This window comes from Pollachius pollachius, assembly GCF_949987615.1.
Source record: "Pollachius pollachius genome assembly, chromosome: 16".
Taxonomy (NCBI): domain Eukaryota; kingdom Metazoa; phylum Chordata; class Actinopteri; order Gadiformes; family Gadidae; genus Pollachius; species Pollachius pollachius.
This window is the reverse complement of record NC_136949.1, coordinates 3,748,887-3,762,794: the sequence shown is the minus strand read 5'-3', so window position 1 is coordinate 3,762,794 and position 13,908 is coordinate 3,748,887. Positions and strand designations below refer to the sequence as shown.

General features: G+C 54.0%; 1 protein-coding gene across 1 annotated transcript in view; it reads left to right on the top strand.

The window, feature by feature from the left end:
- syne1a (spectrin repeat containing, nuclear envelope 1a) overlaps positions 1 to 13,908 on the top strand; it is a gene marked incomplete at its 5' end in the record, with an annotated part of 172,465 nt that overhangs the window by 77,491 nt on the left and 81,066 nt on the right. Inside the window, 13 exon segments of the mRNA XM_079754209.1 lie at positions 737 to 889; positions 1,360 to 1,527; positions 2,052 to 2,228; positions 5,391 to 5,540; positions 5,887 to 6,012; positions 6,410 to 6,586; positions 7,941 to 8,206; positions 8,713 to 8,869; positions 9,390 to 9,788; positions 9,945 to 11,549; positions 11,888 to 12,228; positions 12,857 to 13,001; positions 13,421 to 13,642. Coding sequence (XP_079610335.1) covers positions 737 to 889; positions 1,360 to 1,527; positions 2,052 to 2,228; positions 5,391 to 5,540; positions 5,887 to 6,012; positions 6,410 to 6,586; positions 7,941 to 8,206; positions 8,713 to 8,869; positions 9,390 to 9,788; positions 9,945 to 11,549; positions 11,888 to 12,228; positions 12,857 to 13,001; positions 13,421 to 13,642 — 4,086 coding nt within the window.

Here is a 13,908-nt window from a genome sequence, read left to right as displayed (position 1 = left end):
TGTGCGACAGTGTACCACGGCTAGATGCGTTTTTGCAATGAGTCCGTCATCACGGAGAAATACCTGCCATACTGCCAAGGAAAACGGGGGGGGGGAAGCTGCGCAGACAGGGCCTAAGACGGAGACTGTGTCACCAGGGATCATTAACCTTTTCAGCCCCACAGACGCGTACGAGCAGGATACTCAAGACCCAAGACTCACTTGTTCAGAGTTCACCTACTGTAGACTCTGCATCCCCTCTTCACTTACCCCTCCACACCCCTCTTACGCACTGATTGGATGTTGTACGTCCTGGCACCCAAAGTAGTACTTAGTAGTACTTAGCATCTTATCCTAGCTATCTTTTTTGTGTACAGGGATTTTAAGGATTTTTAAATCGTTGGCCTCATAGCATAATGGCCGAAGTCATATTTTGTCATCCATTTTTTGACGCTAAACTCAAGATGAACCTTAAAATATGCCTTAGGCAATCATGCTATGAGGCTGACAAAATGTTAGTGTGCTCTGAAATGTGGATAGCTACAGTTGACCGAGAGCTGGGTTTGATTGCCCACCTTGCTGTATACCTTGGACACAAACCCGACAGATAGTCTTCCTGATCTGGGTTTTCTTCGGCATGTCATGTTAGGTGAGGATCACCCCAGAAAGTCTTAACAGGTTGTAGAAACATGAGGAGGAGCTGTGAGCATGGAGGCCCGCTGCAAGGGTGTTAACGGTGGCGTTCTCTGCGCTCCAGGCCCTCCTGCAGACCATCCAGTCCCACGACGGGGCGGTGAAGTCCGTGCTGGAGAAGGGTGAAGCTCTGCTGGCCTCTGTCCACTTCCCCTCCATCCGGGACAACACCAACCGCCTGCACAACGACTACACCACCCTGTACACCATCACCGCGGTGAGGAGTCCACGTTGTGTCCTGGACCTCTCGGGCCGCACGGGTTGACCTGCGTATGAAGTCTGCATGGAGGGATTGTTGTGTACATTAAAGGGGTGGGATTGCGCCGCCAAAAAGCTGTATGATAATCTGCCTCTTCCTGTGTTTTAGTGGCATCCCAAGTGGGCGTGTCCACCTAGATGTACACTGGATAGATCGGTCCTCCGGCCTATCTGTAGCAAACGTTGCTGATCTATCCAGGGTTCATCTAGGTGGACACGCCCACTTGTGACGTCACTAAAACACAGGAAAAGGCGGATACTCGGCTCGTTATGGCTAATCACACTCCTTTGAAACGTGTGATTTTGGGAGGGCAGAGGGAGGGAGAGGGGAGAGGAAGGGATGGAGCAGGAGGAGGTGTGTCAGTGTTGTGTGCGTCCGTCTCCGGTCGCGTCTCACGCCCCGCCCCCTCCCTGCTTCCCCGTCCCCAGGCCCACGTGGAGAACCTGGAGGAGCAGGTGAAGGAGCAGGAGGTGTACCACAGCGAGCTGCAGGAGGTGGAGCGCTGGCTGCTGCAGATGTCCAGCCGCATGGTGACCCCCGACCCCTCTGTGGGCGGCGGCCTGGACGAGGCCACTCAACAGCTGGCCCGGCACAAGGTGAGCCATCCCATCGCTCACTTAGCCGCGCTGGCCTTAGCGAGCGAGCGGGACGGCAGCGATGGATGACTCAGTTCCCCTTCGCCTTTCGATCGGAGCGACCGCTATGTGTCGTTTGGCTCCCGCGTCTTCTGACCTTCGTTCGAGGCGAGCCGACGCGATGGAGCGCCACGTGACAGAACCCTCAGGGCAGCGGGCCGGGCGCTGACAAATCCCACCGTCCTTGAACGTTTCATCGTGGCGCTCGTTCAATCTTTTCCTCTCGTCCTCTCTCCCACCTCCCTCCCTCGCCCTCCCTTCCGCCTCTCTCCCCTACCTCCCTCTCTCTCGCCTCTCTCCCCTACCTCCCTCTCTTAACGCCTCCCTCCCTCCCTCCTCTCTCCCCCTCCTTCCCCCCACCCTCCCTCCTTCCTCCCTCCCTCTCTCTCCTGCCTCCCACCCTCTCTCCCAACCTCCTTCCCTCCCCCCCAACCTCCCATCCCGTTCCCTCCCTCCCTCCCGTCTCCTCCCTCCCCCCCCTCCAGGCCATCATGGAGGAGATCGCGGGCTTCGAGGACCGCCTGGTGGCTCTGAGGGAGCGCGGCGACGACCTGGTGCGCGGCTGTGGGGAGCGCGTGCAGAACCGACTCCGCCAGCAGGTCGGCGCCCACCAGCAAGGCACGAAGGACAGCTACTCAGCCATCTGCAGCACGGCGCAGCGCGTGAGTACGACCGCCGTCCGGCGGGGGAGGGGGGGGGGAGAAGGGGGGAGGAGGGGGGAGAATCAGACAAAGTGTGTCCGAAAATAGAAGACTGATCATAGAGATGGAGATGAAGTCGTTGTATGTGCATAGTGTGTGTGTGCACGCACGCATGCGCGCGCACACACACACACACACACACGCACACAAATAAACGTATAAACACATGGACACACAAGCACACACACACACACACACACACACACACACACACGTCCACGCTGTTCCATCAGCCCAGCCCCATCCACTTAAGTGGGAACCGTTTTGACTTAAGTCCTCGTCTCGCGGCGGCCCCCGACTGCCAGCGCTGGGGTCGTGACCCACCAAGGCTGCCAAAACCCAGAGCGCAGCAGCAGCCTGTGGGTTCGGGCACGCGACCCGTGTCCTCCGACATCCACGCGCCGCATCACGCCCGCGTTTAATCTCCCAGAGTCCTGTGTCAACGCCGAGCTCCTCGCGCGCCGAGCCAGGGAGGAAGGCGGCCTCTCAGCGCTCAATAGAGCTGGCAGCGCCGCTAATCCCAGACCGCGCTGTCGCTCTGGCACCAGCGCCTCTCCCAGCCTACCCCTACTGCTGCCTCTAATACATCTATTACCCCAACCCCTACCCCTACTGCTGCCTCTAATACATCTATTACCCCAACCCCTACCCCTACTGCTGCCTCTAATACATCTATTACCCCAACCCCTACCCCTACTGCTGCCTCTAATACATCTATTACCCCAACCCCTACCCCTACTGCTGCCTCTAATACATCTATTACCCCAACCCCTACCCCTACTGCTGCCTCTAATACATCTATTACCCCAACCCCTACCCCTACTGCTGCCTCTAATACATCTATTACCCCAACCCCTACCCCTACTGCTGCCTCTAATACATCTATTACCCCAACCCCTACCCCTACTGCTGCCTCTAATACATCTATTACCCCTACTGCTACCTCTATTACCTAATTACCTCTACCACTACCCCTACCCCTACCCCTACTGCTCCCTCTATTACCTTATTACCCCTACTGCTAACTCTATTACCCTATTACCCCTACCGCTGCCTCTATTACCTTATTACCCCTACTGCTCCCTCTATTACCTTATTACCCCTACTGCTCCCTCTATTACCTTATTACCCCTACTGCTCCCTCTATTACCTTATTACCCCTACTGCTACCTCTATTACCCTACCACCACAGACCACCCCTACCGCTCTATTCCCACTGCCTCTACTCCCTCCATCATCATCATCCTGGTTTTCTTTTTTTCCCGTCTAACTCGTCCCAATCGTCCTCTCCGCACAGAGCTGTGGAACCCATGCCCAGCCTCGCCCGACCCTGCCGCACTTACCTCCTCCCACGCCTCCTTCGTTCCTTCTGGTCTCTTCTCAAAGGGCACCCCCAGTTTTCTCGCGAGGCAGATCCAGCTCAATGTGGCCGGACCAGCCTCAGGCTCTGGTGCCTCTCCTACGTCCGCTGCCTCTACTACCCCCCTACCACACCCTCCTGCTATACATCGTGGCTCCCGGTGTGGTTCCGTCCGCGTTCGCACGTCCCCTCCCCGCCCCCAGCCCCACACTTATCTCGTCCCCAGCCCCTCTGCCAACCCCGCCACCGGCTCTGAGGCCAGCTCTAATATCCGAGCCTCCTCCGTCACCCCCCCGACCCACCCCTCTGCCAAAACTCCCGGGCTGAACGCCAAGGCGTGTCTGTCAATGATGGAACACCCCCACTCCTCCTCCTGCACCCCCACCCCAGTCCTTTTGGGGTCTGATATTAACACTGCCAATCAAGACCCGCCTGTTTCCCCCCCCCCCTCCCCCTGGAGAGGACGGACGCCTCCACATTCAACACCTGTCAGCCCAGGCACCACCTATCTGTTCATCTGTCGGGTGGGGCAGGGCGGGGCCAGGGGGGGAGGGCAACAAAAAAGAGAAACGGATGGAGTTTTTTTTTAGAAGGCAGCAGAGACATCGTCATGGAGACGGTGTCAGGGTACCAAGCTGGAGGAGAGCCGGCGTGTTGTGCTCGTTCAGCCTTCCTTCTCAGTGTTCTCTCACGTCGTGGTCTTATATGGATGTATTTATAGCAAATATATTTAGGCTTTTAGTGACATTTAGGACAATTCAGTGACATTATATGTTAGGGATGAATATATATTTATATTTATTTTAAATAAGTACGGTTAGGCATTTAGTGACGATCACGACAACCCATTGAGCACCTTCATCTGTTGTCCTCAAGTGAATACATTTATATTAATATTTAGTTCATAAATACACCTTATCTTTAACAGTCCCCTTGTTATCAGGTGTTCAGGTGTACCAGAGTCTTTATCTCCGACAGTTGGTGAGGTCTTCACAGTCTGGTCTGGTCTGTGTTCAGGTCTACCAGAGTCTTTATCTCCGACAGTGGGAGAGGTCTTCACAGTCTGGTCTGGTCTGTGTTCAGGTCTACCAGAGTCTTTATCTCCGACAGAGGGTGAGGTCTTCCCAGTCTGGTCTGGTCTGTGTTCAGGTCTACCAGAGTCTTTATCTCCGACAGTGGGTGAGGTCTTCCCAGTCTGGTCTGGTCTGTGTTCAGGTCTACCAGAGTCTTTATCTCCTACAGTGGGTGAGGTCTTCCCAGTCTGGTCTGGTCTGTGTTCAAGTCTACCAGAGTCTTTATCTCCTACAGTGGGTGAGGTCTTCCCAGTCTGGTCTGGTCTGTGTTCAGGTCTACCAGAGTCTTTATCTCCTACAGTGGGTGAGGTCTTCCCAGTCTGGTCTGGTCTGTGTTCAGGTCTACCAGAGTCTTTATCTCCTACAGTGGGTGAGGTCTTCCCAGTCTGGTCTGGTCTGTGTTCAGGTCTACCAGAGTCTTTATCTCCGACAGTGGGTGAGGTCTTCCCAGTCTGGTCTGGTCTGTGCTCAGGTGTACCAGAGGGTTTATCTCCGACAGTAGGTGAGGTCTTCCCAGTCTGGTCTGGTCTGTGTTCAGGTGTACCAGAGTCTTTAGCCTCTACAGTGGGTGGAGTCTCATGGTCTCCTCTGGTCTCCTCTGGTCTGTGTTCAGGTCTACCAGAGTCTTTATCTCCTACAGTGAGGGTGGGGTCTCATGGTCTCCTCTGGTCTCCTCTGGTCTGTGTTCAGGTCTACCAGAGCCTGGACCGGGAGCTCCAGAGACACGTCAGCCTGCAGGACGCCCTGCAGCAGTGCCAGACCTGGCTGGCCACGGTGGCGGACGATCCTGAGCCTCCAGCACAGCCCCCCCCCGTCAGCCTGGAGGGGGCGCTGGTGCAGGTGGGTCTCCCCAGCTAACTCCCAACTTACCCATAAACATATTCCGTAAAAAAAAATCATATATATATTTTATATTTTTATGTATTGTTTTGTTGTTATTTTTTCGTTATAAAAATATACATATATATATTTATTTTTTTTAAGTAATATTTTTAGTTTTGTATTTAAATAAAATAATTTGTTTTTATTATTTATGATAAAAAAAAAACACGTAATGGCTCAAAGTACACTTCGAGAGCCAACCTTTGGCAGCGACCTGCATGTCTCCATCCACCCGTCACCCATCATCGCCATGGGGACGCAGGGTGGTGCTCCTCCATTAATCCCCGGGGGTGTCTGTGCTCAGGTGAAGCAGGAGCGGGCCCTCCAGGAGCAGGCCAGCACCTACCTCCACCTGGTGTGCTCCACCTGCGACCTGACGGAGCAGCGGGTCAGAGAGGCGGCCAACGCCATCCAGGAGGTCAAGCTGCAGGTGCGTCTCCTCCACCCGAACCTCCACCCTCCACACCTCAGTCCTGCACACTTTACACTCTCCATGCAGACGATCGTAGCTTTAGGCCATGGCTTTCTGTTTGTAAAGAATACATAAAGGCCCTTTTCTGAATGCATGAGGGTGATTATGCACAGAATCATTATGTATGGTTCAAACAATCAATTATTATATTAAAAAATAAATGATAATGACGATTATAAATAAAATAAAAAATACATTATTTTATTAAAATAAAAATAATTTAAAAAAATGATATAATGATATGAATAAAAAATATGAAAATATTATAACAAATAATCAAAATATATTAATAATAAAATATAATATAGAAATAGAAAGGATATATAGAAATAAAATGGTGATGCTGGCCGCACAGGTGGAGGACCGCATGCTGATGTGTGAGGAGGTGGTGGACAGCTGGCGGGAGGTGGAGGAGCAGCAGGCGGACCTGAAGGTGCAGCTGAGGGAGATGGACCAGCACCGTCAGATCCTGGCCCGCAGGCCCGCCGAGCTGGAGCCCAAGATCGCCCAGAACCAGCTGGACAAGGCGCAGGTCTGAGACCAGGCTGGGGTGGAGGTGGTGGTGGTCGTGGTGGTGGTGGTGGTGGTGGTGGTGGTGGTGGTGGTGGTAGTGGTGGTGGTGGTGATGGTGGTGGTGGTGGTGGTGGTGGTGGTCGTGGTGATGGTGGTGGTCGTGGTGATGGTGGTGGTGGTGGTGGTGGTGGTCGTGGTGATGGTGGTGGAGGTGGTGGTGGTGGTGGTCGTGGTGATGGTGGTGGTGGTGGTGGTGGTGGTGGTGGTCATGGTGATGGTGGTGGTGGTGGTGGTGGTGGTGGTGGTGGTGGTGGTGGTGGTGGTGACGATGGTGACGATGGTGACGGTGCTGGTGGTGCTGGTGGTGGTGATGATGATGGTGGTGGTTGAGGTGGTGGTGGTGACGATGGTGACAATGGTGGTGGTGGTGATGATGATGGTGGTAGTGGAGGTGGAGGTTGTGGTGGTGATGGTGATGATGGTGAAGAAGATGTTGATGATGATGGTTTGGACGATGATGGTGAAGAAGATACTGATGATGATGATGATGATGATGATGATGATGATGATGATGATGATGGTGACAATGATGATGACGGTGGTGATTGTGAAGATGAGGATGAGGAGGATGATAATGAGGATGAATTATAAAGTATTTGCTCTGGCTGAAGTGATGGTTTCACCACAGGCAGATGGTGCCAAGTGGTTTAGTTTTAATGCGATGGTCATTTTCACAAAGGGTTCGAGGTCTGTATTCTAACCACAGCACAGCCCTTTCTGCTCTAGCTACTGATTCGCAATGACCTCCCATTCATATGACATTGAGCGCACAAATTTTCCAATTAAAAATCTGGAGGCGTTAATAAGGTGGCTTCACTGCACATGTCATCCACACTGAGAGAAGCAGAGACTAGTAGTTCACAGAACCCTAAACGGGAACAATGCTGGGAGCCATCTTACTGAAAATAAATTACATATAATAGTGCTAGTTCAGTGTCGTTCAGAATGGGCTCATTGCTTTGTTCTTGTGTTGCTGCTCACAGCTTTTTCAAGAACTGCTCATCCAAACCACTTCACACTCCAGACTGCACTTCAATGGATCCTCAGCATTGCACCCACATACATGCATGTATATACATGCATACGTATACGTGTTTATATACATACATGCATTCATACATACATACATACATACATACATACATACATACATACATGTATACATACATACCTGTCCCTCTCTATCATAATGTAACCCTATCAACGCTCCATATAACCTAATGTAACCTTATCAACCCTATGTCCTGACGTAACCTTAGCAACGCTCCATATATCCTGAGGTAACCTTGGCAACGCCCCCCTACGTCCTGCAGGAGTTCCTGCAGCAGGTACGGGACCGGCAGTGCGACGTGACCCACCTGAGCGACACGGTGGTCCGGCTGACGGACGGCCAGGGCTGCCCCGCCCTGGAGGCCATCGGCCGGCTGAGGGGCAGCTGGGTGGAGCTGGGCCAGAGGGCCGAGGAGCTGGAGGCCCAGCGGGGGGAGGACATGCAGCACAGCGGGGAGTACCAGGAGAGCGTGGTGGCCGTGGAGGAGCTCTTCCACCAGGTCTCCAGGGAGTGGGACTACCTGGCCAGGTGGGCCCGCAGTTCCTTTGTTGCCCTCCTCTGGGGCTTCTTTGGTCTTCGGCCCCGGTTGCAGTAGACTACAGGGATTTCAGGACTGGATAACAGGCAGGGCAGCGGTTCCCATATCTCTCGGCCCATGATGGCATTTTCTAGAAACTCGGGTTCCCCACACCTTGTTTACATTTAGGGCATTCAGCAGACGCTTTCATCCAAAGCGACCAACAGTGTTCGGACTTACAAAGGTCGTTTGAACCACGTTAGAAACAAGTGCCAAGCACTTACAATCGCTAGGTCAACCAATTCCTCCCAGTGAAGTAATTCAGAGCAGTAAGTTCACACATTAAGAACCTTTACCTTTCAACATTGTTGAATATATAAAATATTCCTTCAAATAACCATCGCTTTATAGGTCCGCAATCCCCTGCAACCTTACATCCACACCTGGCAACCTGGGATAGTTGCTCTTGCTTGGATATGGATCCCTAACCCCCTGTTATCCCCTGCTCATCCACCAGGGCGGACACAGAGAGCACCAGTGAGCACCTGGAGGCCCTGAAGAAGCTGTCCAGCGACCTGCAGGAGCAGAGGGCCACACTGGAGGACCTGAGGGAACAGAAGCACACAGTGCTGCCCCGGCTCAGCCTGCTGGACAAGGAGCTGGTCAAGCAGCAGGTAGGGGTCCAGGGGCAATGCCTCCGATACTCCCTCAAGTGCAGTATTCGGTATCGGCGAGTACGGAAGTCCAACTGTCGACCGACTCTACATTGCTGTCATCGTAAGAGAACCCTTCAATAAGAACGAGGTTCTATTAGTAGTTTTGCTAGATGCCGTATCGGTATATACTCGGTATAGGCCGATACTCAAGTTGAAGAATCGGAATCGGTATCGGGAAGGGAAAATGTGATATCGGAGCAGCTATACATGTGATGTCTCGGCTTGGCCACAGAGCATTGTAGGCCGAGCTGAGACGAGAGGTGTCACATGTGTATGTGGTGAAAGGCAATTCAGAGTTGCGACGGTTTTGCGACAGCGTTGCAACGGGACGCGCACGTTGTCTAGATATACTGTGAAGTACGCCTGTTGCATGAGGATTGTTCTTCATCAAATAAAGCCGAGTTTTAAAATGATACTCGACCCCCATTCATTCTACAAGAGGGGGCGACGATGTTGACCCGGTGTTCCCCTCCACCAGGTGGGGTACCTGGAGCAGCGCTGGGCCCAGCTAGAAGGCCTGATCCAGAAGAAGATCCAGGACTCGGCCGGGACGCTGGAGGACATGGCCAGGGTGGAGGCCCAGCTGAGGGACGCCCGGGAGTGGGTGGAGGAGCAGAGGCCCTCCCTCACCTCGGCGCTGAAGACCAGCCCCCCGCCGGACGTGGCCCAGAGCTTCCTGTTCGACCACCTGAGCGTGTGCGTGGAGCTGGAGGCGCGGCAGCAGCTGCTTGGGCAGGCGGTCAGCGAGGCCAAGGCCGTGGCCTCCCGCCTGGGCCTGAGCGAGAAGAGGAGCCTGCAGGAGCTGGTGGAGCAGGCCCAGAGCGAGGTGGAGGCGCTGGGCGCGCGGGTCGCCCAGAGGAGGAAGTACCTCAGCAAGGTAGAGTGGACTTGAGGACAATCCGTGACAACACCAGTGTAAATGTCAACATAATCATGTGTCTTTATCTCATGTCAAATACCTACAAGAGTGTGACAAAAGAGAGTAGACCGAAGGTCTACCCGATATTAAGGTCTACCCGTTTCATCCCTGCAGGCCTTCACAGAACGGACCCAGTTCCTGCAGGGTCTGGGGCGCGCGTTGGCCTGGGTTCAGCAGCAGGAAAGCAAGGCCTTAGTGGACGACCACGTGGCCCTCCTGCCCGAGGACCTGGCCAAGCAGGTGGCCGCGGGCCAGGGCGTGCAGCGGAGCCTGCGGACCTACCAGGGGGAGCTGGCCTCTCTGTGGGCCCAGGGACGGGGCCTGGAGAGGGACGCCACGGACCACGAGAGGGTGGAGACCCTGGCCCGGCTGGAGGAGCTGCAAGTGGCCTTCGAGACGGTGCAACAGCGGACCGCCCAGCGCCTGACCGACCTGGACAAGGCCATGACCGCCCGCAAGTACTTCCAGATCGACCTGGACAAGACCTGCAGCTGGCTGAGGCAGGCGGACACCGTCACCTTCCCCGAGATCAACCTGACGGACGCGCTGCAGAGCTCGGACCTGCAGGCGCGCCTGTCCTGCTACCAGCGCGTCCTGGAGCAGGCCTCGGAGTACGAGAACCTCCTGCTCATCGTGCAGAGGGTCGGCCAGGAGATCCTGCCCACGCTGAACGAGATAGACCACTGCTACCTGGACGAGAGGCTCAACGCCCTGCCGCAGCAGTACAACAGCATCCTAGCGCTGGCCAAAGAGAAGCGGGACAGGGTGCAACAGGCCATCCTGGAGAGGAACGACTTCAGCACTTTCTTGGAGATCACGAGGAACGCTCTAGAGGAGCTCAAGGGACAGCACGACAATCTGGAGAAGCAGGCTGTAGCCGCGAGCGAGGAGGAGGTGGCGCGGCGGCGCGACAAGTACGGCAACCTTGACGGGAGTTTGGCCCACCTGGGCCCGGCGGTGAGGGAGCTGATGGGGAAAAGGGAGGCCTTCCACAGCCGCGGTCAGCGCTGCAGCATGGAGGAGATACAGCGGTTGGTCGCGATCCACGACACCCTGAAACGCCAAATCGATCAGAAGAGGAAACTGTTGGGTGATTGCTTGGAGACGGTGGTGGAGCACAACCGTGCCTCAGCGCACTTTGAGTCAGAGTGCAACGCTGTGAGGGAGAGTCTGGCGAGACTGCAATCAGACGACCACCTGTGCGCCACGGACAGGTTGACGGGTGTCATAGGGCTACTTGAAAGTGTGGAGAGCTTGAGCTCTCAAGCGGAAGAGTGCGAGCGAAAACTCAAAGGCCTTAATGTGAACTTTGAACCTTCGGCAATCCAGGACGTCACTTTAAGGCAGGAATCCCTGCGATCGTTACAATCAGAAGTACGGAAGTGCATCACGGAAAGGGAGAAGAATGTGTGCCAGAATGAGGATTTCACGAGAGGGACAGAGAAAGTCTTAGCGTGGTTGGTTGCGATGAAGGACAAGATTGAGGAGCCTTTGGCTTTTTCGGAGGTGGAGGTTGAGAAAGTGCAGGAGGAAGTGAGGAGACTGAGGATCATTGCGGAGGAGGTGGAGGGCGTCTTACGGGTGGCAGGTGCCTTGGGCAGCAGAGAGAAGCAGAGATTTGATGGCAGGAAGGAAAAGGTGCCGGCCAGTGTAGAGAAGCAGCTGCAGCAACTAGACAAGCTGGAAACAGAAGTGACCAAAGCGATTAGCACTAAACAGGTATGTTCTTACTAATTTACTTCTTTACCTAATTACTTGCTTACTAACACACTCAGTTACTTACTTACTTACGTACTTGCTTACTTACTTACTTACTTACTTACTTACTTAAATACTTACTTACTTACTTACTTACACACTTAATTACTTACTAACTTACTTGCTTACGTACGCATAAAGTATTTTTCATATATGTTGTTCCAAAGGTTCTTTTCAAATAGGCACATATACCTGTAGTCCTACTTCATACGTGTAAAATGTAGCATTTTCTCTAGATTTTACCCATTCACAATAAAACGTCCTCAACCACAGCATTGAAACTCTCCTCCATTCTCCAGCTGGCCGTGGACCAGGCCCTCTCTCTGGTCCAGAGATACGGCACCTCCCAGCGCTCCGCCCAGACCTGGCTGGACGCCGCGGGGGCCCTCCTCCAGGGGGCGGGCCTGGGGACGGACCCGGAGGACCAATCAGAGAGCAGCAGGGAGCTGCGGGGCCTGCTGGAACAGGACGGGGCCTTCAGGGCGGGGCTGGAGGAGCTGCGGGCCCTGCAGCCCCTGCTGAGGCCTCTGGTGCAGCCGGCGGGGGCCATGCAGGAGCTGAGGAGACGCGTGGAGGAGATGAGGCTGAGGAACATCACGCTGGGGCAGCAGCTGGAGGAGCGGCACCAAGCTCTGCAGAGGTGTGTTGGTGTGTCTGTGTGTGTGTGTGTGTGTGTGTGTGTGTGTGTGTGTGTGTGTGTGTGTGTGTGTACGTGTGGGTGTGTGTGTGTGTCTGTGTGCCTGTGTGTGTGTCTGTGTGTGTACGTGTGTGTACGTGTGTGTGTGTGTAAGTGTGTGTACGCGTGTGTGTTTGTGTATGTGTGTGCGTGTGTGTATTCATTGACCTCTTCGGACGCTTCGGATGCGTGCCAGTCTGTGTGTACGTGTGTGTGTATGTGTTTGTGTGTGTGTGTGTCTGTCTGTGTGTGTGTGTGTGATTGTGTGGGTGCGTGCGTGCATGTTTGCGTGTAGGTGTGTGTATGTGTGTGGGTCTGTGTGTGTGTGTGTGTCTGTGTTTGTGTGGGTGCGTGCGTGCATGTTTGCGTGTAGGTGTGTGTGTGTGTGTGTGTGTGTGTGTGTGTGTGTGTGTGTGTGTGTGTGTGTGAATTCACAGACCTCTTCGGATGCAGAACGCGTCAAAGCTTACATCTACCCCCACACGTATCGCCCTGTCTCCCCCATTGTTAGATGTGACAGATTAAGTGCGTTCGCTGTCTCGCCGGGTTGTACCTTCGAACACTGTTCCTCTCTTCTTTCGCCCGTCCTTAGCGCTGCGTCTCTATGGAGCTCGTTCCAGCTGGAGAGGGACGCCCTGATTGGCTGGATGAACACTGCAGAAAACACGATGAGTGCCTTCCCCTCGGCCAAGGCAGCGTGTCTCCTGGAAGCAGAAGACAAGTTCCACAGCTACAAGGTCGGTGTCGCACGAGAACGCGGTGGTGCCGATCGTCTTTCTCCGCACATGCACGCAAATCCCCCCCCTTCACTATTTCTTTGCAGTGTTTTCACTAAACGTTATAAATACGTTGTGTGTTTGTGTCTTGTGTTTTGTGTGTCGTGTGTTTGTGTGTTGTGTGGTTGTGTGTTGTGTGTTTGTGTGTTGTGTGGTTGTGTGTTGTTGTGTGTGTTGTTGTGTGTTGTGTGTGTTGTGCTGTGTGTTGTGTGCTGTGTGTTGTTTTGTTTTGTGTTGTGTGGTTGTGTGTTGTGTGTTTGTGTGTTGTGTGTTGTGTGTGTTGTTGTGTGTTGTGTGTGTTGTGTTGTGTGCTGTGTTGTTGTGTGTTGTGTGTTGTGTGTTTGTGGGTTGTGTGGTTGTGTGTTGCGTGTGCGTTTCAGTCTCTGCTGGGCGGGATGGACTCGGCCGAGCGGTCGCTGAACGCGCTGAGGGAGACGGCGACGGCCCTGGAGCCGCTCGGCTCCGAGGCCAGCCGAGCCGCCGTCGCCGGCCACTCCGTCTCGTCGCTATGGCAACGGCTGACCAGGCTCCGCAGTGTGGCCCGTGGCCAGGAGAGGGCACTGGGGGACACGGTCCGCGAGTGGAGGAAGTTCAATGAAAAGGTGTGTGTGTGTGTGTGTGTGTGTGTGGTTCTGGGTGTGTGGTTGTGAATATTTGTGTGTGTGTGGTTGTGTGTGTGTGTGTGTGTGTGTGTGTGTGTGTGTGTGTGTGTGTGTGTGTGTGTGTGTGTGTGTGTGTGGTTGTGTGTGTGTGTGTGTGTGTGTGTGTGTGTATGTTTGCAGTTCTGGGTGTGTGGTTGTGAATATTTGTGTGTGTGTGTGTGTGTGTGGTTGTGAATATTTGTGTGTGTGTGTGTGTGTGTTGGGGG